This window comes from Metopolophium dirhodum, chromosome 9, assembly GCF_019925205.1.
Source record: "Metopolophium dirhodum isolate CAU chromosome 9, ASM1992520v1, whole genome shotgun sequence".
Classification (NCBI taxonomy): Eukaryota; Metazoa; Arthropoda; class Insecta; order Hemiptera; family Aphididae; genus Metopolophium; species Metopolophium dirhodum.
In genome coordinates, this window is record NC_083568.1 from 8,412,833 (window position 1) to 8,435,332 (window position 22,500).

The following is a 22,500-nucleotide window of genomic DNA, read 5'->3' on the forward strand; positions in this document are numbered from 1 at the left end:
ATTGAACAATATAATTTTAAATTTAATACGAGTACTTAAACTCTTCTCCGCGACAGATTAGAACGCATCATCATATGTATAACTTTTTGATTGTAAAAGTTACAAATAATTACACATTGTTACAAGGAAAAAAAGTTTTAACAGTTAAAACATCCATAGTGACGACTGCAGTCAAAACAACTAAGTTGTCCCAATAATATCTAATCGATACAATTTTATCTATTTTTTTTCTCATTAATAAATTTGATTTTACAAAGTATTAATAAAAACCTTTCTTGATATTATGAAAAAATTGGATTTATTAATAAACTAATGCACAACAGGAAACATTGAAATTGAAAAAGAAAATATGGAAATAGGACTGCTTGTGAAACAATAAATACATAATAATATTTTAGCGTATAAGGTTTGTTTATTGTAAAGTCTAATGATCGCAAAACTTTCATAAGTTAAATCCATGATATAATTAAATTTAAAAATTACACAATTGTATTTATGTTTTTATTTATTATTATTTTTTTTAAATATATTAGTAGTGTAATAATCCTGCCAAAAATTTAAACATTATTATAATCTAATGTTAATTCAACCTTCTTCAAATGCACAGTAATAAAATATAAACTGTCCACAAAAAGTTTAAGGAAAGAAAAACATGTGCACACCCTATTGAAAATATATGTCTATGGACTTATTTTGTATTAAAAAAAAAAGTACAAAATATAAATAAATAAAAAAAATTACACAAAAAAAAAAAATTGAGATATACATCAAGTTGTAGGCATTCTATTATGTACATACAATACATACACATCATTATATGTTAGACCCTGATAGACGTTAAGCCCAAGTATTTATACACTTTAGCCAAAGGATCCAATTTTTATAATTTTTTTTTTTTTATTTAACTTTTTATTTATATATTATTGTACATAAGCAAAACGAAATCAACAATACTGCTCACGCAAAACAGTATGGCATACGATGACTGTGTAAATGGCTCAGCGATAGGTGTTTAAGCTGACGTCTTGACAGGTTTCCTTTGAGGAAAATCTAGTGAAATCCAACAACCATATTCTTATTATCAAATACAAACAATATCTCAAACACATGAAAATCTTCCAACATACGATACTACAATTTTTTAGGTAAAAAAATTCAACTAAAACATATCTTCTCATTCATAATTCTATAGTCCATAAATTTATTTATATAAGATAACACTGAAATAACTTAAGATTTTACTCATTCTCAAATTTAACTTAATTAGCAAGACATTTAGTTTTTTAGAATACAAATTATAATTGAATAAACACAGTATTTCTAATACACTGCAATTAATAGCTGGGTTTTTATTTTTATCTTATTAATAGGGAATCAACATTGAGACCATTAAGGTAAACAATAACTGTTATTTCAAATAAGTGTAAGTAACAAATAATTTATTGTCATGAATAAATGTAAGTGTGTTGAGATACCTAAATGAAATCAATTTTTAGTCGCTGCATAGATTTGCCTCAAAATATTTAGCACAAATTTTAGAGTAACTGTGTCAACAAAATAATGGTTATTCTTTGTTATACATAAACGTACAACAACATAACAAATTACCATCCCAGATTAAGATTATGTTTGTTGTAGTTCATGTTAGAGCTAATGTATATTATATTTATACAATAACTTGATATTATTGTTATAGTCTACAATCAAAATGTAATTTGCTATGTATGTAACTAATTTTTACTTCATTTTAATTTGTGTTTTTAAAGTCATCATAAGTTATTCCCCACTCCCTGTAAACATTAATATGTATTTATAACCTTAATAATATAATAGCTAAATTATTCAATAAATAACTCTTATTAAATAAATAATAAAATAAATTGTATATTAATTGAAATAAATACAGGGAGTGGATAATTGTAAAATAAAAATTACTAATAATAAAAATAACAAAACAAAATGTCAAAATAAAATTATTAATTCAAAAAGGAAATATAATACTTTTATTTTACACTATGTTCAATTATTTTGGAATGCAATCAATATTTAGGGTTTACCTTTTCCTCCACGATTTCCATGGACACCACGTGGTGCAGGTGGTTCATAGCCTCCATACTGGTAATCTAAAATAAATTATTATTAAATACTTAATAAAATAACAAAAATAATAATACTAACCTGCTCCAGCACCAGCACCATAACTTGGATAACCATAACTATAACTGTAGTCAGGACTGTATCCTGTGTATTGATTATAATAATCATATCCTAAAATAATTAACATAAAATAAATTTATATATATGTATAGTGTTTATAATGTGTATTTACAGTAGAAAGTGGTTATAGTGACTTTCTATGGACAGAGAAAAAAGTCGTTATAACCGGTGAGTCACAAAAGCATGTAGTATACAATTTACTTTGTTAAATACCTAAGTATGTATGCATGTATAATATATACAACAAACTATATTTATTGAAAAAATTGTATATTTATTAAGTAAATTGCTTTTTCCATGGTCTGACCTAGTGGATCGCCCCCGATAACATAATTTTAGTAATTCCATGTTTTTTTAAAGACATTATGAAAAAATGGACTGTGTTAGTTGCACACGTTACTGCACATTTTAACAATACAAAAAAATGTTAGGAAAATTTAATGGAACATTTGATCAGTTGCGACTCATTAAATAGTGCCGTTATAACTGATTTCTACTGTATACTGTTGACAGAAAATGCATTTACCTCCATAGCCGTAACCAGGAGCACCGGGGGCGTATCCAGACTGAGGTAGAAAACCTGTTAAAAATATTAGATGTTATATATAACAATAAATTATTATTATATACAATATTAATAGTAATGAGGAATAATAAATAATAATGTATAATTACCTCCTCTACCTCCTCGACCCCTAACATTCCCTCGCATTCCCCTCATAGGTCCTGAAGCACCAGGCATCATTCCATAAGGCTCTACTTTTAATGCTGCTTTTTTTACATCAACCTAATAAATATTTATAAGGAATAAAATAGTCGGAGTAATTATATATATTAATTAATTACTTGTTTTCCATTAATCACATGTTTTGGCGTTTTTAATATTTCCGTTACTGCCTGCATGCAATCAAATGTAACAAAGCAAAAACCTTTTCTTTGGTTTTTAACTTTATCATATGGCATCTCAGCGTTCACCAGCGGTGCATAACGTTTGAAATAATCTTTGATGTCATCATCAGTTAAATCAGGAGACAATCCTCCAACAAATAATTTAACATGTCGTGCTTTAGCTTTTTTGGGGTCAATTTTCTTGTCATTGATAACATGATTAGTACACGCCAAAGCCTTATTTAAAATAAAAAATAAAAATTTTCAATACACATATAATTTGAATGATATACATATTAATGGATTAACAAGAAAATAATATTCTTTGTCATAACTATTTTACTAGAAACCAAAACTAGAATATAACTTAAATAACTATTTAACTACATTAAGAGTATTAGGGGTTTAAACTTTAAATATAATAATATATAGGTAGTAAATGTAGTAAAATTCTTTGCTATAATAAAATGGTATATAAAATACATTTTAAGTATTCATAATTTGTCTATTATTGGTTTATAGGTAACTGATATTGGAGAAGTTTATTGATTACTTGACCAGTCATACAGTTTGATAACAAACAATTGTTAACATATGATTGTATTTAAAGTCTGCACAAAGACCTTGTATTTAAGGAAGTTGAATTAATTTAGCAATCAAACCAATAATTGTACGTTGAAAAAAACTTTATATACTTCAATTATTGATAAAAATTATCAATAAATAGAATTTAACAAGATTTTAATAATTTCCTGTGCCTTACAATACAAAATTATTTACTTGTTAATAATTTCTGTGGGTTATAGGAGTAAATATTTTTTTATAAAAATTCTAGAAAATAAAACCTTATTTGAATTTTTAAAACATTGTACCATTACTAAATCTATATAATATGTATACAGTATGAAAAGTGAGTGAATTTTGTAGTACATTTTGGTCACGCACAAAACAATAGATGAATATTATGCCAACTTATGCATGTAAGTGAATATTATTCACACATTAACAATAAAATTACTTTCCACACAAATACATACTGAACATAAAATTGCCTAAAAAAGCCCCTTAAATAAATGACATCATCTAATTTATTACCCAAGTACACTAAAAAAAAGTTGTCCCAAAATGATTGTTAAAATATAAAAATAAGTAAACTAATAAAATGAAATGGTGTACTAACATTGTCTAGGCCTTCCATTGTCTTGTATACAATGAAAGCAAACCCTCTCGCCCGACCAGTGGCAGCATCTACTTTGACATTAATATTTTCGATTTCACCAAACTGACCAAAGTGTTCACTTAAATCTTCTAAAACATTAAAAAACAAGTAATTGATTAAGATTTTTGAGGACTACCAACAAGTGTTTGCCACAAACTTACTTTCAGTAGTTTCTCCTTTGAGCCCTCCGACAAATATTTTTCTGCAACACAAAATAATATCATTAATTTTCGAAACGTTCGGCAAACGAAACAACGAACGCGATAGGAAACATCGTCGGGGCCACAAAGACGCAAATAACAATTTCGTAACGCAACGAAAACCGACGGGACCACGGAAAAACGTCCAGACTAGGAAGCGCACTTCGAATCCTAACCTAATATTGGCAGCCACCAAAACTCACGGGGAAGAACGGGGGCGAAGTGAAAATCCATTTTAAAACAAACGGCCATGGCAAACGATGGGACTTGAGTAATTAGCAGTATTTCCCGGGAAACAGTATCGAGAGAACAGCGTACCCGACGTTTCCGCGTTGGCGGCGGCCCGCACACGCCGAACGTTTCCTTTTGATTCGAGGGGCCGATTCGAACGGCGGTTTTGTCTTACCTGTCGTCGTCCCGGACGCATTCAAATTGTCCGGAATCATTGTTTGTTGTGGAATTGTCGGCGGTGCCGTTCAGGTGCTGCTGTTGCTGCTGCGCGTCCGCGGCGTTTTCAAACTGTTGCGAGCCGTTTTGTTGCTGGTTGTCGGCCATTCCTGATGAGTGCGATACGTCCGCTTACAAAAAAATATTAATACTAACACGCCTAAATATTTGCTAAACGTTTAAACGACACTATATAACAATACAAAACAATTATTTAAGTAAAAACGTACGCGTCTAAAAATAGGAACGAGAACGGAGTTGAAGGATGAGAACTGAGAAGACGCTACAGACATGGGTCGAGATAGCGTCTCGTAAACAAAAAAAATGGCCGCTGGAATATCCGCAGCAGTAGCGGCGCACACCGGCGAACCACGATACCGGGTAGTCAGCAACACGTCGCTACCGAGGTAAACCAAGTTGCAACCTCTTTGCTAAATGTATTTGGCGGCAATCCGTTGCCGTCTCGAGTAAATTCAAGCCATTACTAGTCATGCCTGAAGTTAATAATTAAAAAAACGGTAGTATTTGAGTATTTCATTGTGTATTTACCAGAGATAAATATTATATAACAAAGGCACATTCACAACTATGTTGTATATGGGCGTGGTGACTATGGTTACAACTGATAATAATATTGGTATGATATTTGAGCTGTACGTACACAGATTTCTATATAGTTGTATAGAACTCCGTGTGTACATACTACGACCTTAGCTACAGCTGCTTAAGTTAATTATTGGTATTACAACATGATTACTACATGACGAGCAAAAAGACAAAAGAGTAACGACCTATCAGAATGGGATTTGATTTGACACACAACATACCTTGAACCTGGCATTACTAAATAATATTAGGTCTGTGGTTTATCTTTATATTTTACCACAAAATAATAGCATAAATCTACAGGCAGTCTTAAATCCAAAAATATTTATATTACATTATAATAGTACTTACTAGAGCAAGGTTGTTGCATACGTTTATCAAAAGAACTTAAAACCTCTCATCTTGATCCACCCATGGATAAATATATAGGAACGATCGCATTGAGACGAATTTTCGCTACGGGCTGCGGACGTACAATTATTGCATGTTTTAGCATGGAGAGGAATCTCAGCTGGCAGTGATTTTTGGATTTATTTAGCCAAGAAATTAATAATTTGTATGGTTTTGTTAGAAAATAAATCGAAGTGATAATATTCACTGCCAGTGGCGGCCATGACACCTGCGTGTCACAAAGTTGCGATCATACCTATAATTTAGCCATAAACATGACGGATATTATACTCAACATAAATTGAAATTTCTTATGCTCTGAAAAGTAACAGGCGAAACTAGAAACTCCCTAACCTACATGACAGTTTTCATAATCCAGATGCTGAATATCAAATAATATAGTCTATAATACGTAAAAATATATACTACTATAAGAGTAATTGATTATATTAAACCGGTTTCGACAAAACCAATGGTTTGAATGACAAAATCGGATTCTTTTCTCAGTATAGCCAATTTTCATTTATAACTTAGTAGTCACTGTGAAATAATGTACGCAACCGTCAAGTATAATATACAGAGTGTAACAGAAAGAACTGACTTGTTCTAATATTTTTTGTTTATATATAATTAATAGCGACTTGCGCTACACGCGTAATAAGAAAAAAATACTAAAAATAAAAAAATTAAAAATTGATTTGAATAAATTGAAAATAGCCAATTCGTGAATCTGAGTATAAGAACGTTTTGGATGGTAAAAACATTTCTCAGTCAAATAGTTTATATTTTAGAATTTTTTATAATACCAATATTCTTTCTGTTACACCCTGTATATTATTATTAGTCTAGGCCCGAATAACAATTCAAAATTCACTGATTTTAGTATTTTATCACTGCAGCTCTGAAATTTATCCCAAATGCTCTGCATGTCTGTATTATTTATTATTTTAAAATTTTAAATGCGATTGCCAATTAATTAACTTTGCAACTAGTTTCATATTCAGCCTGTGGACAAATAGCCAGTTTATTACCAGATACATTATTATAAAAGTTGAAATATTGAGAAAAGATTATCTAATCTCAAGTGTATAATATCGTAATTTGTAAGGCAATACACATTATTTCAATCATGTGATTCATTCATTAAAGAAAATATCGTATGGATTCAAGTTTATTGTTTTCTAATTTATATAAATAAATACATATTTAATTTCAATGGAACAATAATTTTTCATTTGTCCAATATAAGTATCAGATATCTATTGCAAAGGCCCTAAAATATTTTATTATATGATATATTATATTTAATATTATACAAAAAAAAATTCAAACATATTAAATTATCATATAAAAATCACACAAGTAAACCAAAATTAACTAGTATAATAATATATGCACAAGTAGTGCAAGTCTTTAAAAATGTCTAATTAATTTTTATTTAATGGAAATAAAAATACAAACTAAACTAAAAAGTAAAAAAAAAAGTAAATTTATATTATAATTTACCATATGGTTTGTGCTTAATTAAAATAATATTAATTTTATGTTTTATTTGTACATTTCATAGATTATATGTTAAAAACATAAATCGCTAATTAGAGAAGGGAGGAGGAGTTCTACTATTTTCACAAGTCATTATTGTCATCAAGAAAAATGATTTGTTTATATATAAAAAAAGATTATGTCATTTTAAAGTGTACACACTCGAACATACAAACACACACAAAAATAGGGAGAATGGTATTTAAAATTTAATATGGAGCATGTCTTGCACCGGATCCTCGAGATGCTCCTCTTGTTTTTCCAGCACCATTAAATGCAGCTATAAAAATATGATACAAATCACAGTTAAGTATTGTTTTTCTTTTTTTATTTGCATTTATTATTGTTACCTCGGCCCCTAGTAGCAGAAACAGGAGCTGGCGGAGCTTCATATCCATAACCATAATCTGAATAAATATTATGTTATTATAGTTACTAAAATTTATTTAATAAATATTAAAACCTTATACTAATTATTATCAATCTTACCATATCCAGCATAGCCATAGCTACCATAATAATCAGCTTCGTAACCTGGGTATGTCGCTCCTCCATAATAGTCATATCCTTGAGGAGGGTAAGCTGTGAACAATTATTTATAGATGAAAATTAAATAAAATATTTTAATTAATAGTTTTATTGAAAATAAAATTTTGTTAATATTTTCAGAATAAAAATTTTCGTCATTCACATTCAGTAGCAGAACTGACAAAAAAAAACTCATCATTAATACTATCATTTAATGACAATAATTATACTTATATTAAGAGGACACTATGCCCGCATACATTGTCTTGTCTTACAAACACATAAGACAGCATTTGCACATTCTGAACAATTCTGTTGAGTTTAATTTTAGAGTAAATTGATCAATTATGAAAAAGTCAGAACATTATCATATGAATGATTAGTTTTTTTATTTTAAAGCGAGTAAAAGCAGGGTACAAACAATTTACAATTTCAAAATACTCATAACTCACTTAAAAATTAAAAAGAAAAAAAATTATTTCATTAACCAGATAATATTCTTAATTCTAAATTTTGTAATAGGTCAATTCACTCTAAAATTAAACAGATTTAAATTAATTATTCAGATTGTACAGTTTGCTATATTCTGCATTTGTAAGGCGGAAACAACCACGTGAGGGGGGAGGGTGGTTTTCTAAATATTTATTATTTCAGAAAATCATTTTCTTCAACTATATTCAGTAGCAGAACTGACTTAATAAATACTCATCATCAATAATGTTATTCGCATACAAGTTACAAGCATATTGATTGTTTTTCAAATGAAAAGTAGGTATGTACATTTTTAAGCCACATAACACATATGGGATTATGCAAAAAATGATCAAGTGAATATTTTTACAATTTGTGATTACATTTTTTATTTTATATAACATTATAATTTTTGTTTATTTTACTGGATCACTTTATTCACGTTGGCAAGTAAGTTATGATTTGGATATGAGAAAATTGACTAAGTGAAATAATAAGAATGTCAAATTAAAATCATAATAATTTTTACTTAATCAATTTTTGTCAGACGGCAGTAAATATGATATATTGTGAAGTATGTACTTATTTATTGGTTAAAAGCTTAAACTGAAAAAAGTGTACTTGAATATAATTTGGGGTAAAATATTATTGGATAAAATATTCAATTTTTTTTCCATTTAACTTCAGTATATTATGCTCTTCAACTGTATTCAGTAGCAGAACTGACATAATAAATACTCGTCATTAACAATGTTATTTACTTAAAATAGTTATAAAAATACACATTGAAATGTATTATTTCAGAAAATATTCTTCAATTATATTCAGTAGCAGAACTGGTTTAAAAAATACCCATCCTTAATACTTATACTAAAAACAATTGTATTAAAACTAGATTTTTCAGAAAAATATTGTCTTCATTTACATTCAGTAGCAGAACTGACTTAAAAAGTACTCATCATCAATTATAAAATATATAAAAATATTATAAACATTCTTCTTTGTTATTTCAGAAAGTTATTTTCTTCAACGACTTTCAGTAGCAGAACTGACTAAATAAATACTCATCACTAATACTATTGATTTTAAATACTATACTTAGATCGCTCACTGTGGTTCAAAATAAGCTAAGCTAAATTTACTAGCGATTCTGTTTAATACTATGATTGCCATTTAGTATATTTTGTACCGCAATGAGCAATCTATAGTATTCATAATCAATGCTAATACTAATACTAGAAACAATACTGTATTAAAATTTATTTTATCAGGAAATAATTTTCATCAATTACATTCAGTAGCAGAACTGACTTAAAAAATACTCATCATCAATTTGTTATTAACTTAAAAGGAAATTAAAATAAATATTTAACATTTGTTATTTCAGAAAATTATTTTCTTCAATTACATTCAGTAGCAGAACTGACTTAAAAAATACTCATCATCAATTTGTTATTTACTTGAAAAGAAATAAAAATACATATTTAACATTTTTTATTTCAGAAAACTATTTTCTTCAATTAAATTCAGTAGCAGAACTGACTTAATAAATACTCATCATCAATTTGTTATTTGCTTAAAACAGTAATACATTTTTTTAACATATTAAACATTTGTTATGTCAGAAAATTATTTTCTTCAATTACTTTCAGTAGCAGAACTGACTAAATAAATACTCATCACTAATATTTATATTTATACTTAAACATTGTATTACAATATATTTGTTCAGAAAATTATTATCTTCAACTACATTCAGTAGCAGAACTGACTTAATAAATACTCATCATCAATTATGTTATTTAGTTAAAATAATAATAAAATTTTTAATATATTAAACATTTGTCATGTCAGAAAATTATTTTCTTCAATTACTTTCAGTAGCAGAACTGACTAAATAAATACTCATCACTAATACTTATGCTAAATTTCTGTATGGTAACACTTGTATTACTTGTACAATGTATTATTTCAGAAAATTATACTCTTCAATTACACTCAGTAGCAGAACTGACTTAATAAATACTCATCATTAATACTTTATTTAAAATGTAGGTATATATTTTCAGAATATTTGAAAAATATCACCAAGAGATAGTTAACACTCAACTTAATCCAACCAAGAATAACCACAAGATGATATCGAAGCTTATGATCAATATTAAAAAGGTATATTATTGAACAATCACAATTTTATCATTAGTTAAATTAAATTAAACTGTTTTCAGTCGCATCACAATAAAAATACGCAACTTTTCTGTTTTGCATTATTGAATTGGTGTTAATTTAGTTTATTTAAAAACATTAATTTATTTTCAAAAGAAAAACAGTCTTACCTCCATATGTCCCGTATGGTGCAGCATACGGCCCATATGCTGAAACAAAAAAGGTAAAAAAATAATTTTATTTTTAAAAATATTAATTAATTAATTTTTTAAATAAAAAGTTAAAATCCCATTAAAAATATTTTCAAATCCAAAAATAAACTTTAATAAAACTTATTTTTCCCAAACAAAATTTATTTAAACCTTTTGTTTCAGCATAATTCAGTAATACCATAAAATAAAATTAAAATTATCCCATCATCTAAGTTTTTTTAAGTTTTTACTAGACTAAAAATGGTGCATAGTAATTACTTGTCTCGGTTTTTGTCGAAGTCTTCATCAATCATTACTTAATTACAAGCTGAAGCACAAATAAAAAGACGCTGTAAAATTGCGTCTATAAGAACTTAAGACTCGAAAATAATTGCAATCCATAAATTTTGATATTAAGTATTGCGACCCAGATAGTGTAAATTCAAACTAGATTCCACAAAGGTTTGTTAATTTAAAAACAAATATAATAAAAAAAAAATGAAAGTGTACATAGCAAAACTATTAAGCATAACAAGCTGATGCTGATAAGACCTGTAGACTTAATTGTGATTTTTTTTTATTTGGTTGCCCCATTAACACTTACCTTTTACCACTGGAAGGCTCTCTACTGAAATTTTTTTAAAAAACCGTAATGGTTTAAATTACTGCTCAATGTGTTAATAAAAACTAAATGTAAAAAATAAAACCTGGGACGCAATACAAATTCTTATAACAATATTATTGATCATATATTCAGCTAATCTGAGAGATTCATATTAACAGACATACTATTTATTAGATTTAATTTAATACTAGTTAAATTAAATTTGTGGCAAACAAAATATTGAATTTTTGTTTTGTTATAAAATAACCCTATATACCTTATTTGTACCTAATTAACATATTTGAGATAAGAAAATCATAATTATTCATTTTATACGATAATATTGATCAATAGCTTAGATACCAAACTGCTTAAAAGTTAATTTTTTCCAAATATAAATAAAGAAGCAAATTCCAATGTATATCCTCAAGCTAATTTAGAAAAATACTACCAAGTAAAACTAATAAAAAACTATTCATGAGATTAATTAAGTAGCAATTGAATAGTTAAATACAGAAAAGAGACATGCAATGTAATTATATTCCATGAAAAACAACAAAATATAAAGTTATCTGGTAAAATTAAGTTTCCGAAAAAGGCTATATTGAATATTTGATTTATTACTTATTTTGAAAAATTTATGAAGTTGTAATTTCTTTTTATGAAAGAAACACATAGTTTCTTCAGTATTCAACATTATTTATAAAATATAATAAGTGTTTTTTTTTTTTTATTATTAGCTAAGTATAAATAATTATATAAAAATTTAATTTACCTCCACGGGCTGCTCCTCGACCTCTCATTGCTTTAGGGTTAGCATATGGATTAGCAGGCTTGGGTGCTGCTTTTTTAACATCCACCTAAAAAACACCAAAATTAAATATTTATAAAAGATAAATAAATAATTAAATGTTCGGTACATACTTCTTTGCCTTTAATTGTTTGTTTGGCAGTTTTAAAAAGATCTTGTACCTTATCACTAGATTCATAAGTGATAAAACAGTAACCCTTACGTTGGTTTTTCATTTTATCAAAGGGAACTTCTAAGTTGACAATAACACCCCATTTTCCGAAAAATTCTTTGATTTCATCATTTGTTACATCAGACGGCAAACCACCAACAAACACTTTCTCTTGTTTTGCTTTTGCCTTTTTAGGATCAATTTTCTTGCCATTAATAACATGGTCACCAGCAGCAAATGCCTATTTGAAAAATATAAAACTGTAAAAATAACTACACTAAAAAATGAAAAAAAAAATGTAACTTACATTATTTAATCCGTCAACAGACTTGAAAATTATAAAAGCAAATCCTCTGGAACGCCCAGTCGCAGGATCAGTCTTTAAACTAATGTTAGTGATCTCTCCATATTGAACAAAATGTTCTTTTAATTCCTCTGCGAATAAAATAAAAATATTATTTTATTATATTATTAAGATTTCTGTGTGGTAGCCAAACAAAAAGCTTTTTAAAGTTTGAATTCACGGGTATTCTTGCAACGATGGGAGAAGAATAAATCTTTATTCACTATTAAGTACCTTGGAGATTGACACTATCTAGATATATTGCCATCAGTACTATTCAAGTTCAGCACATAGTGGGAAATAATAATGTGCCATTCATTATTAAGGGAACAAAAAAAGAAATTTCTAAAAACTTGTATAGGGATTTTTCTTAGGATTATACACTATCTACTTAATTAAATATAAGCTAAAATATTACTCACTTTCTGTTGTTTCCCAGCTTAAACCGCCAACAAATAATTTCCTAAAATTTAATAAATCAAATTAGATAAAACATTATGATATTCCTTTTAAATAAGTTAAAATTGGATATAAAGACAAGGAATTTTAGACAAAATATTTTTAAGATTTTGCTGTTAATAAAAATAAAATAGATTAAGACCCATACAAGATAATAAATTACACGTTTATTTTCCCCAATATAAGATATTATATAGCATAGTAACTTTTTATAAGTAATAATCATAATTATAATAATAATATTAATGTATAAATATTAGAAAAAAAAAAACAAGTACTAGGTAATTTATATCAAATTTTTTTTTTTCAAGTTTCAGATTAAATATATTATATAAAACACTGCTTTTGCACCTTATATGATTAAATTCGATTTCCCATGAAATGTCTTTAATAAATTAACAATGTACATAAAATAAATTATATAAACAACCTACAATCGAGTTATAAAATATATTTGTAGTAATGATATAGTAAAAAAAAAACAAAAATTTATACTCCATGAAATACTTAAGGACTGGGATTGGAATAAAAGATAAGGATATTTAAGATACACAAACTTTCAAATATATTTCAATTTACAATCATGAATTGTATTTGAAAGTTCTCTATATTTATAATATTTCTCATAGCTGAATTTTTGTAAAAAAAAATTAATTACAATACAATAAGTTATAAAAATAAATGATTAATAAAATTTATTTTATAAATATTTGGAATTATAAAAAATAAAATACATAATTAATAATTTACATTTAAGCCTCATAACAAAAAATTACAGCTAATCGAAATTCTAAGACTAAAAATAAAAAATCCATGGAAAAAAAAAATTAGAATTTTTTCATTTATATAATAGTTGATCAAAACAAAGACCTTCAATACTTCATAGAAATATATGTTTACCTTTTTTAATAAATTAATTATCTTTATATACACACAATAAGCCCGTCAAAAGATAATCAAACAGAATTTTGCTTATTAGATGTTAATATTTTTTAATGGATTTTTTACTCAATTTATACTAATACACCACAACCATACATTAATTGTCTACTTTTTTGAAGCAGACAACAAATGTTTAATTTTTTAATTTTAAGGAGAATGAGGAAAATTTACCCCTACCAAAAAAAAAAAAAAAATTGAAAAAAAAGAATAAAAGAAATTATATATGTATATATATATATATACATATAAACATATATATATATTAACTTAATCATAATATCAGAATACATAAGTATTAGAATTACATTAGAACAAAATGTTTTTATTATTTTTTTAATACTACACAAGCAGGCCATAAATTGTAGTTCAAAACAGAATCTTAGACCAACAAATTCTGCAATGAATCATGTGTGTATTATTTAGTGACGAGAACTGTAACATAATAAATTGCATAAATGTTTTTTTCTTGAACTTCAATATAATATTTACTCTAAAACAGTTTTTACTGAAACTCGATGCATAATTAATTATTTAATTCATACTAAGTTATTAATACAGTTCATTCTCCATTTATTTATTGTTTAATACTTAATGATTCCTACCATTTGGTAGGTGATGATACTGCCACAGTCGCCGCAATAAAATCAGTCAGCCATTGTCAAACGTATACCTGTTGTACAATGTGTCCATAATTTAAACATCCGTTCTTCAATGAATGACATGAACGTCACCTGCGCATATTTATACACCACGTTGAAAGGTAATCGATACATAGGCCTATACGGTCCTGAAGAGACGCAGATTATCATGGAAAATAATTTACATGAACTTTTCTGCTCGTTCAAATTGTGTTATAATAGTTAAAATATTTTGTTTGCATCCAAAGTTAAGGATCTTGAAGCCCATTGAGAAGAATTTGTAACCCTTGAGAAGTAGGCAAGCCAACTTGTAGATCTTCATTAAGTTAACACAATTATTAATATAAACATTATACGTTAACATTATTAATAATAATAAAATCAAACAAAAAATTTACAAATTAATCTAACTTAAGTTACATGATAAGTAATTGATTTAGCCTAACCAATTTATTGTGTAAGTTACAAATTAAGTTAAAACTTAAAACTGTTCTAAACCGATATTAAAGGCTTTATGCTTTAATAAAAATTAATATCAAACAATTTATTTAATTGTAGCGTCTCTTTATGACCAATACAGAAATACTTACTTATGATTTTTCAGTAACAGAAGTAATAAAATTATTTATAATAATATAATTTTACACAATATCATTAATATATCACTATATCAGATAACTCTTTAACACAGATCTAAATAAAAAGTTTAGTAGGAAATTATAATTAATACTTGGCCTGGAAAATTTGGATTATATTACAATACAGTAGGTACTCTTTAATACCTACCTAAGTAATGGAAGTACATTTTTTTAAGTAAATAATGGGTAAGTATATATTTATAAGAGATCCGGGTTTATTTTAATAAAAGTAGGTACCTAAGTCATTGTTATATCAGATTAAAAATGTTATGTTAACTTACGCACATGTTATTTCAACAATATTAAAAAACTCTAAAGGATAGTTAATATATGTGTGTGTATATAATATATGGTACAAGCCATTTTATTAATACATTTATAAAGAAATAGTTGAATAGCCTTGGTAATCACGGACCCAGTTAATTGGTAATATTCTTAAAGTTTAAGGTATGGTTTATTTATCAGAAGGAGAAAAAAAGCAAATTACCTTAAATCATAATAATTTATACAATCAATTAACATGCACATTAGACGCATACAAACTAAAAATGTACTAGGCTAAACCAGTGTGAAAAATAATGCACCGGGTTGTTGTTTGGACCATTGTTGTATCATTTACATAGTTCTTTTGTACATGGGATAATATGAGATAATTTTAAACCGGTCTAGTTAAGCAAATTTCTAAATACAGAACCTATAGCAATCAAAAATGTATAAATTACCTATACCTAAGACAAATGTAATAAGATACATTGTATTAAAAACGTCATTAATTGCTTTGTAGTAGGTTAATATTACGACATTAGTCGTACTTGGTAGCGGTAGTTACAACCACAATAGGTAGCGCAATAAAACTTTAAAATACTAACTATTAAACTATTTTATTTATAATTGTTAATTTAATTAACAATCATAGTTTAAAATAATCAGGTTTCACGATTAGTTGCTCATTGGCGGATATGACAACAGTATTATGGGTATATAAAACTTAAGTAGTTTAGTTTTATTTTTTCCTGTAGCTAAATGGTTTTAAAAATAAATTTCTAATCATGTTTAACTAATTTTAATGATTTGATTAACATAGAGCAAACAATGGTAAAAGCTAGTGATTAAAAAAAAATTGTAACGTCCAATATGAGGGATACATAGAATAACAATTTAATTTGTTAAATGTAAATACTAATTTTCTTGCTTTATCTAATTTTTACGATACCATTTATTTAATGAGCATAATTAAGCTTTTGCTGGAAAAAAATGATAGCCTAACCTAAATTAATTTTTTTAAATATTCAATAAAAAGACTACTTTTTTAAATAAAAATATACAATTGAGCTAAAAAAAAACCTCCTAAATTAACCTGTAACATGAGTAGAATATTCCAAAAAATAAATAGTAAATCCACACTACATACCTAAATGTTATAAGATTATGATTGAGAATATTATATATATTACCTTTAATTAATAATATTATTTAAATGTTGGGTACCTATGTAATAAGTTTATTTTTAATTGGGATAAGGAGACAATTGTTTGGTACACACGTATAAATACTGTAAACTAAGGTCAGTGTTAACGTCAATAGATGGTTATTAGTCAGACTAATATTATGACCGTATTAGTAACGCACCAAATACTCTGGCACTACGAAGACACTATGTGACGTCTTTGGCATAAAAATTACTTGTACTAACGCCGGCAATGAATGGCGGAAAAGAAATGGAAAAAATGGGAGACACTAGATACAAGAATAAGTATTCTTGTGTAGGTAAGAAACTGAACAATAAATTACTTTTGGTTCATTTTTCAACACAATGCTTTGAGCACAATTGATGGCACTTGGCGGACACCATTACAGCCTCCAAGCCGGCAACTCTAATGCCAATCTCACTTTTAGTGAATGATAAAATGACGGTTGCCATTGACCGTTATGAAAGCCGTAAAGGCGTAGGGAGCGTCACGCGCAAAGGAGGCCATTCGGAGTAGAGGGTTGTTCACTTTGGCAGCCGTCGCCGAGAAGCGTTTGTGGTCGTTGGGATAATAGGATCGGTTACAATATTATATTATTATAGGTAGTAGGTAGGTACATTAAAATAACGACATCCGCTTAAAAACGATAAAAGGCAGCGACTGCAGGCGAAATGTTACCTGTCGTCTTCCTTGACTTGTTCTTCTAGGTTGGATTGATCGACGCCATTGTTGTCGTTGGTGCCGTTGGTCTGTTCTTTCGGTTGTTCGTCCGACATGTTCGCGGCTGTGTGTCGTCGGGTTTCGTGCGGACTGTGTGATTACCGTCAAGCGTTGTCGTCGGGGACGAGCGATGTGCCGGGTGACGGTAGCGAAAGAAAAAATTGATGGCAACGCGAAACGAGTTGGTGTGCTAGAAAAAGTTCTGGACGTAGATAGGTACGGGGCGACAGAACGGACGTTTGGGCAGGAAGGCTTTAGAAAATGGCCGCAGGCGTCGGTTCGCACTCGGTGTGTCGTACGGGCCACGGGGTCACGGGGTAACGCCGACAGTTTACAGTGTGACCACCCTATTACGGTAAATGTTCCATGTCATTCGACCGGTGACTTCCACCCTCCCCACCACAAATCACCGGTAAAAACGTCATAAACAAACGAACGAAACGGATTCGATTTCGGATTTTGTTTTTTAGTTTTTACTGCCATGAAACTATAAAAAATGAAACGTCTAACAGTCTGGCTTAGTGGCGTTGTCTGCATTCTTCACAGTATTATATACAATAAACAATATAATTGTATAGAAATTTAAAATTTTGCGACTGCGCGTCATTGATTTTTATTTTTTATTGCGCATGGGCACAAAATGCGACGACGAACGCACACGGCACCTATATCAATATCATTATTAGGGGCCGGAACTTAGTGTATTTGCATCTTTTTTTCTTATGCTTGTCTACACTACATTTGACAACTTGAGGCTCGTTTTTATTCTATTCGACTTATGTAGCGCAGAATTCAATAGTACAAATTTAATTATGCATTTTTTCGGTATTTCTTGGTTGAAACGTCTGAATTTTTTATAAATTTGGTACATTTTATCCATTTTTGAAATTTTTTTATGTATATTTGCATTATTTTGGTTTAAGTTTGAGCTATAAATTATAATTATAAATGAAGGTGGCAGTACATGCGCATACTTTAATTGTCCAATATATAACACATTTAATGGTAAAAAACATATTTTATAATTTAATATTTTTTTGCAGAGTACCTAATTTAACTTACTATAATTTGTACAGTTTAATTAGTAAACAAATAAACAAGAAAAAGATAAACCGAAAGAAAGAATATTTATTTTAAGCAAGATAAATGTTCTATTAATATAATATTCGTGTGATATTTTAAATTTAAATCAAATATTCAATATCCATTTGTTATTTTTAAAATAATTGTTTGATGGATTGATGCATTTTAACTCTTTTTTTAAATAAATTAAAAAATGTAGAAGTCATCAAGTTCCGGGCCCTATAATTATTCATTATATAATGAACAAGCTGATCCTGCGCACTTCGTTGCCAGTGAAAATGACAACTCATATATATTGTTCAACTCCTTCTGGGAGTAACTCGCTGCAGTAAGTGCATTGTGCAACTCAGCCACCCTGGTAGGCAATGTGCGAAAAATAGAATTTATGCATGCTTGTATCCGATCTGCCCGATTAACCAATAATAAACAAATACTAATTATTTCTCCTATAACCAATAGCATCCATTTATAAACAAACATTTCCATTATACCTGTCTAACTCCTATTGGTCGTATAGCGTGAAGTCATAATATATATAGTCTTAGCCTTCCTCAATAAATGGTCTATCCAATACAAATATAATTTTTCAATTTGAAACCGAAGTTCCGGAGATTGCGTTCAACCAAACTAACTCTTCAGCTTTATAATTTCAGTATAGATTTATATAACTATACATTATTATATTATATGTATGAATTTAAAGGCTCGTTTTTGGTCAACTGGAACATAGTTTTTCCGGTGCGACCCATGGGGCCATGGTAATTTAGCCCTACTCCCATTTCTTTTTGTATAATTTATCAATATAATAATTAATAATATATTAAGGGCTCCGTCGTAATATCGTATTATGTATTAAGGAGTAATATTTTGGAAATTTCCATTTCACATGATTATTCACACAATTTATAATTGTTACAGTAAGTTACCTACCTAATTGGTTTTTAAATGTATTCTTAAAAACTCCATGAGTCTTATTATTGATTTTATTACAGTTTTCAAGTAATTTAGCAATGGTTGATGTTAAAGTTAAGTTATAAATTATAATTGGTCTATAATTCGTACAATTCTTAACATCAGAATTTTTATTAAGTGATCATTTATTTAACTATTAGGAATTAGTAGGTACAACAGTAAGTAAGTTAAAGTCGTTTGTACCAAAAATATTACGTTTGAAAATATCACTGTGTGTATAAAATATAATAATATTATCTAAAAGTATCACATACCCACGAATAATATTTTTAAATTAAGTGCAACAAAAAAACTAAAATCGAAATCCTTGGTTTTAATATGTAATTTTGTTCAAATTTGAACTTATATAATGTATGTCAAAAATAACTGTTTATATATTTTAGATTCTGAGCGAAGCGATGAATGTATTGATTTAACAATGATGTGTGTTTTTTAATTTTTTTTTTATTTTTGTGTCTGTCATCACCTTTTAGGACAGTAAAAGTGCTTGGATTTTCTTCAACAGTAACTTTTCTGATAGGAAAGTGCATCTAGTTGGTACTTTCCAGTAGTTTTCAAAAGCGACGTGAAAAACGAAAGAAAAATTAAGAAAAAACGGGAATTTTTACGCAAAATCTGTTTTCGAGAAAATCGATTTTGGTTTTTGGTGTAACTCTAAAACAAATGACCGTAGGGACATGAAATTTTGACTGAATGTTTATAATTGCATTTCCTATACACCATAACATTTTCCATATATTATTTTAGAGCTGTTTACGGACATTGTCAATTTCCATTTTTTTTAGTTTTTTTTTCTATAAATATCAATACAATTTTATCTGTTGAGTAAAAAAGCTTGACAATTTAATAGAAGGCTCCTAGCTTATTTTTTCAAAGGCAGATGAAATAAATTAAAAATCCTTAGTCACAGTTTTTATTTATAAGCATTTAAAGTTCAAATTTTGACAAAATACGGAAAAATCACGAAAATTAGCAAATTATTTTGAGTTGATAATTCATAAAAATTTTTCTTTTTAAATCTAAGATTTTAAAATGTAATACAAGATTATCCATAAGTTTTTCTACCTTTATCAAAAAAAAAATGTCTACAAGAAAGTCAAATTCAATTTTTATGAGCGTTTGAAATTCATATTTTTACAACATATTATGATATTCACTCGATATCTCATGTACGATTTTCTTATTTTGTTGTAATTAAAAAACGTATGACTTTAGATACTTGAAAATTTCACTGAATGTTTGTATTAGTATTTTCTAAACATGATACAATTTTGAAAATAATTTGACTCTTTTTGAGCTATTTACGGACATTGTTAGTTTTCAATTTTTTTAGTTTTTTTTTCTATAAATATCAATAAAATTTTATTTGTTGGGTAAAAAAGCGTGAAAATTTAATATAAGGCTCCTGATATATCGTTCTAATAGCAGTTGAAAAATATTAAAAATACATAAACACAACTTTTTTTATAAGCATTTAAAGTTCAAATGTTGACAAAATTTATCAAATTTTTAATTTAATAATTATTTTGTAGTTAAAAATGTATAAAGTGTTCAACTTTTATAGCTAAGGATTGAAAATTTAAAACAAGGCTCCACGTAAATAGGTTATATTGTATAAATTACTTTATTTACAATAATATCATCAAATATACTTGGTAATATCATAGAGCTGATTGACAGTTTTCGCTCAGAATCGTTTTTCGTATACAATGATATTATATCATTAAATTCAAATTTAACACAATCCATTACAGTGAACCATTTGTAACCTACTGAACAGCAGAGCGACATCTTACCCACTTTTATAGATTTTTTGGTTACAATATAAACTCTTTATGAGAATCCTTGTTTTAAAATTTCAACCATTATATATAGCTTAAGACTTAAACATTTTATAATTTTTTATATTTTAAAATTTAAAATTTTCGATGATTTGATACATTTTGTCAATATTTTAACTTTAAATACTTATAAAAAAAAAATTGTGCATATGGATCCTTAATATTTATTAACTTATATCTCTTCGGCTTTAAATAAGGGCAACTTATGAAGATGGTTGTACCTATTACATTTTCAATGTTTTGACCTAGCAAAAGTTTCTTGATCAACAATAGTTTTAATAAAACTCGAAATTTTCACTTGCCTATGAATACCTAAAAAAAAATCGAAATATTTCGATGATTTTATGATGCATAAAAATTGCTGAAATAAACATTCAGTAAATAAGTTATGTGTATATGCTTATTTTTTTTTAGTTACACAAAATAACAAAATCGATTTGATCAAATACCTACTGGTTTTGCATAAAAATGTTGGGTTTTCCTTAATTTTTTGTTTGTTTTTTCTTACCTTTTGAAAACTTATACACATTTTATTACTTTTAAGTCCCTAAATTATCAACTAGCTTACTTTCCTACTAAAAAAGATACCGAAGTAGAAAATCGAATCAATTTTGTTGCTCTAAAAGGTGATAAAAGACACAAAAAAAACACACTTCATTTTACAATCAATACATCCATCACTCGGCTCAGAATCTAAAATACATTGTCTGTACCATTCTATCTATTAATTATAAATTATAATTGTGAAGAAATACAATAACTATTCGACTATTTTGAGCAACTCAATAGAGAAGTACCTAACTGACAATTTTTTGAAATTACCTATACATAGTTATGAGTCTAACCTACCCAAAATAAATGAAGGTACCTATATAAAGACATTTTATACCTACGTAACTATTATTAGACATGGGAGCTCGGTAAATTTTACGATAATTTTTTTACCGTTTTAAAATTTGAGTGG

General features: G+C 27.6%; 2 protein-coding genes and 7 non-coding genes across 12 annotated transcripts; all 9 read right to left on the reverse strand.

The window, feature by feature from the left end:
* Window positions 1–392: 392 nt before the first annotated feature.
* On the reverse strand, window positions 393–5,317 carry LOC132952082 (RNA-binding protein squid-like). 3 transcript variants are annotated; one of them, XM_061024227.1, is made up of 9 exons: window positions 4,931–5,312; window positions 4,486–4,526; window positions 4,286–4,413; window positions 3,064–3,342; window positions 2,893–3,004; window positions 2,744–2,797; window positions 2,179–2,268; window positions 2,058–2,123; window positions 393–1,050 (listed from the first exon to the last, which is right to left on the reverse strand). In XM_061024227.1, the coding sequence occupies exons 1-9, from the start codon at window positions 5,077–5,079 to the stop codon at window positions 1,013–1,015; spliced, it is 957 nt and encodes a 318-aa protein (XP_060880210.1). In that variant the 5' UTR covers window positions 5,080–5,312; the 3' UTR covers window positions 393–1,012. The 3 variants fall into 3 exon arrangements, with proteins under 3 accessions (XP_060880210.1, XP_060880211.1, XP_060880212.1); XM_061024228.1 differs by lacking the exon at window positions 2,744–2,797 and having other exon boundaries at window positions 4,931–5,313; XM_061024229.1 differs by lacking the exons at window positions 393–1,050; window positions 2,744–2,797 and having other exon boundaries at window positions 2,047–2,123; window positions 4,931–5,317.
* A 1,805-nt stretch (window positions 5,318–7,122) lies between these two features.
* On the reverse strand, window positions 7,123–17,937 carry LOC132953014 (RNA-binding protein squid-like). 2 transcript variants are annotated; one of them, XM_061025554.1, is made up of 9 exons: window positions 17,599–17,937; window positions 13,197–13,237; window positions 12,739–12,866; window positions 12,394–12,672; window positions 12,245–12,329; window positions 10,845–10,883; window positions 7,999–8,091; window positions 7,860–7,916; window positions 7,123–7,789 (listed from the first exon to the last, which is right to left on the reverse strand). In XM_061025554.1, exons 1-9 carry the CDS (start codon window positions 17,694–17,696, stop codon window positions 7,719–7,721), a joined length of 891 nt encoding a protein of 296 aa, XP_060881537.1. In that variant the 5' UTR covers window positions 17,697–17,937; the 3' UTR covers window positions 7,123–7,718. The 2 variants fall into 2 exon arrangements, with proteins under 2 accessions (XP_060881537.1, XP_060881538.1); XM_061025555.1 differs by lacking the exon at window positions 10,845–10,883.
* LOC132953113 (small nucleolar RNA snR61/Z1/Z11) lies at window positions 8,172–8,241 on the reverse strand. The gene has a single exon (XR_009665559.1). It is a non-coding gene; the product is annotated as a small nucleolar RNA snR61/Z1/Z11 (small nucleolar RNA).
* On the reverse strand, window positions 8,685–8,754 carry LOC132953112 (small nucleolar RNA snR61/Z1/Z11). Its single transcript, XR_009665558.1, has one exon. It is a non-coding gene; the product is annotated as a small nucleolar RNA snR61/Z1/Z11 (small nucleolar RNA).
* LOC132953110 (small nucleolar RNA snR61/Z1/Z11) lies at window positions 9,515–9,584 on the reverse strand. The gene has a single exon (XR_009665556.1). It is a non-coding gene; the product is annotated as a small nucleolar RNA snR61/Z1/Z11 (small nucleolar RNA).
* LOC132953111 (small nucleolar RNA snR61/Z1/Z11) lies at window positions 9,889–9,958 on the reverse strand. Its single transcript, XR_009665557.1, has one exon. It is a non-coding gene; the product is annotated as a small nucleolar RNA snR61/Z1/Z11 (small nucleolar RNA).
* On the reverse strand, window positions 10,127–10,196 carry LOC132953108 (small nucleolar RNA snR61/Z1/Z11). The gene has a single exon (XR_009665554.1). It is a non-coding gene; the product is annotated as a small nucleolar RNA snR61/Z1/Z11 (small nucleolar RNA).
* Window positions 10,234–10,303, reverse strand: LOC132953114 (small nucleolar RNA snR61/Z1/Z11). The gene has a single exon (XR_009665560.1). It is a non-coding gene; the product is annotated as a small nucleolar RNA snR61/Z1/Z11 (small nucleolar RNA).
* On the reverse strand, window positions 10,356–10,425 carry LOC132953109 (small nucleolar RNA snR61/Z1/Z11). The gene has a single exon (XR_009665555.1). It is a non-coding gene; the product is annotated as a small nucleolar RNA snR61/Z1/Z11 (small nucleolar RNA).
* Window positions 17,938–22,500: the final 4,563 nt, after the last annotated feature.

What these genes read in the sequence shown, in the direction of transcription:
- LOC132952082 (XM_061024227.1), bottom strand. Translation starts at nt 5,079, where the DNA reads ATGGCCGACAACCAGCAACAAAACGGCTCGCAACAGTTTGAAAACGCC. An exon ending in TGCGTCCGGGACGACGACAG is followed by an intron (nt 4,527 to 4,930) that starts GTAAGACAAAAC and finishes TTTGTGTTGCAG; the next exon opens with AAAAATATTTGTCGGAGGGC. An exon ending in CAATGGAAGGCCTAGACAAT is followed by an intron (nt 3,343 to 4,285) that starts GTTAGTACACCA and finishes ATTTTAAATAAG; the next exon opens with GCTTTGGCGTGTACTAATCA.
- LOC132953014 (XM_061025554.1), bottom strand. Translation starts at nt 17,696, where the DNA reads ATGTCGGACGAACAACCGAAAGAACAGACCAACGGCACCAACGACAAC. An exon ending in CAAGTCAAGGAAGACGACAG is followed by an intron (nt 13,238 to 17,598) that starts GTAACATTTCGC and finishes ATTAAATTTTAG; the next exon opens with GAAATTATTTGTTGGCGGTT. An exon ending in AAGCTGGGAAACAACAGAAA is followed by an intron (nt 12,867 to 13,196) that starts GTGAGTAATATT and finishes TTTTATTCGCAG; the next exon opens with AGGAATTAAAAGAACATTTT.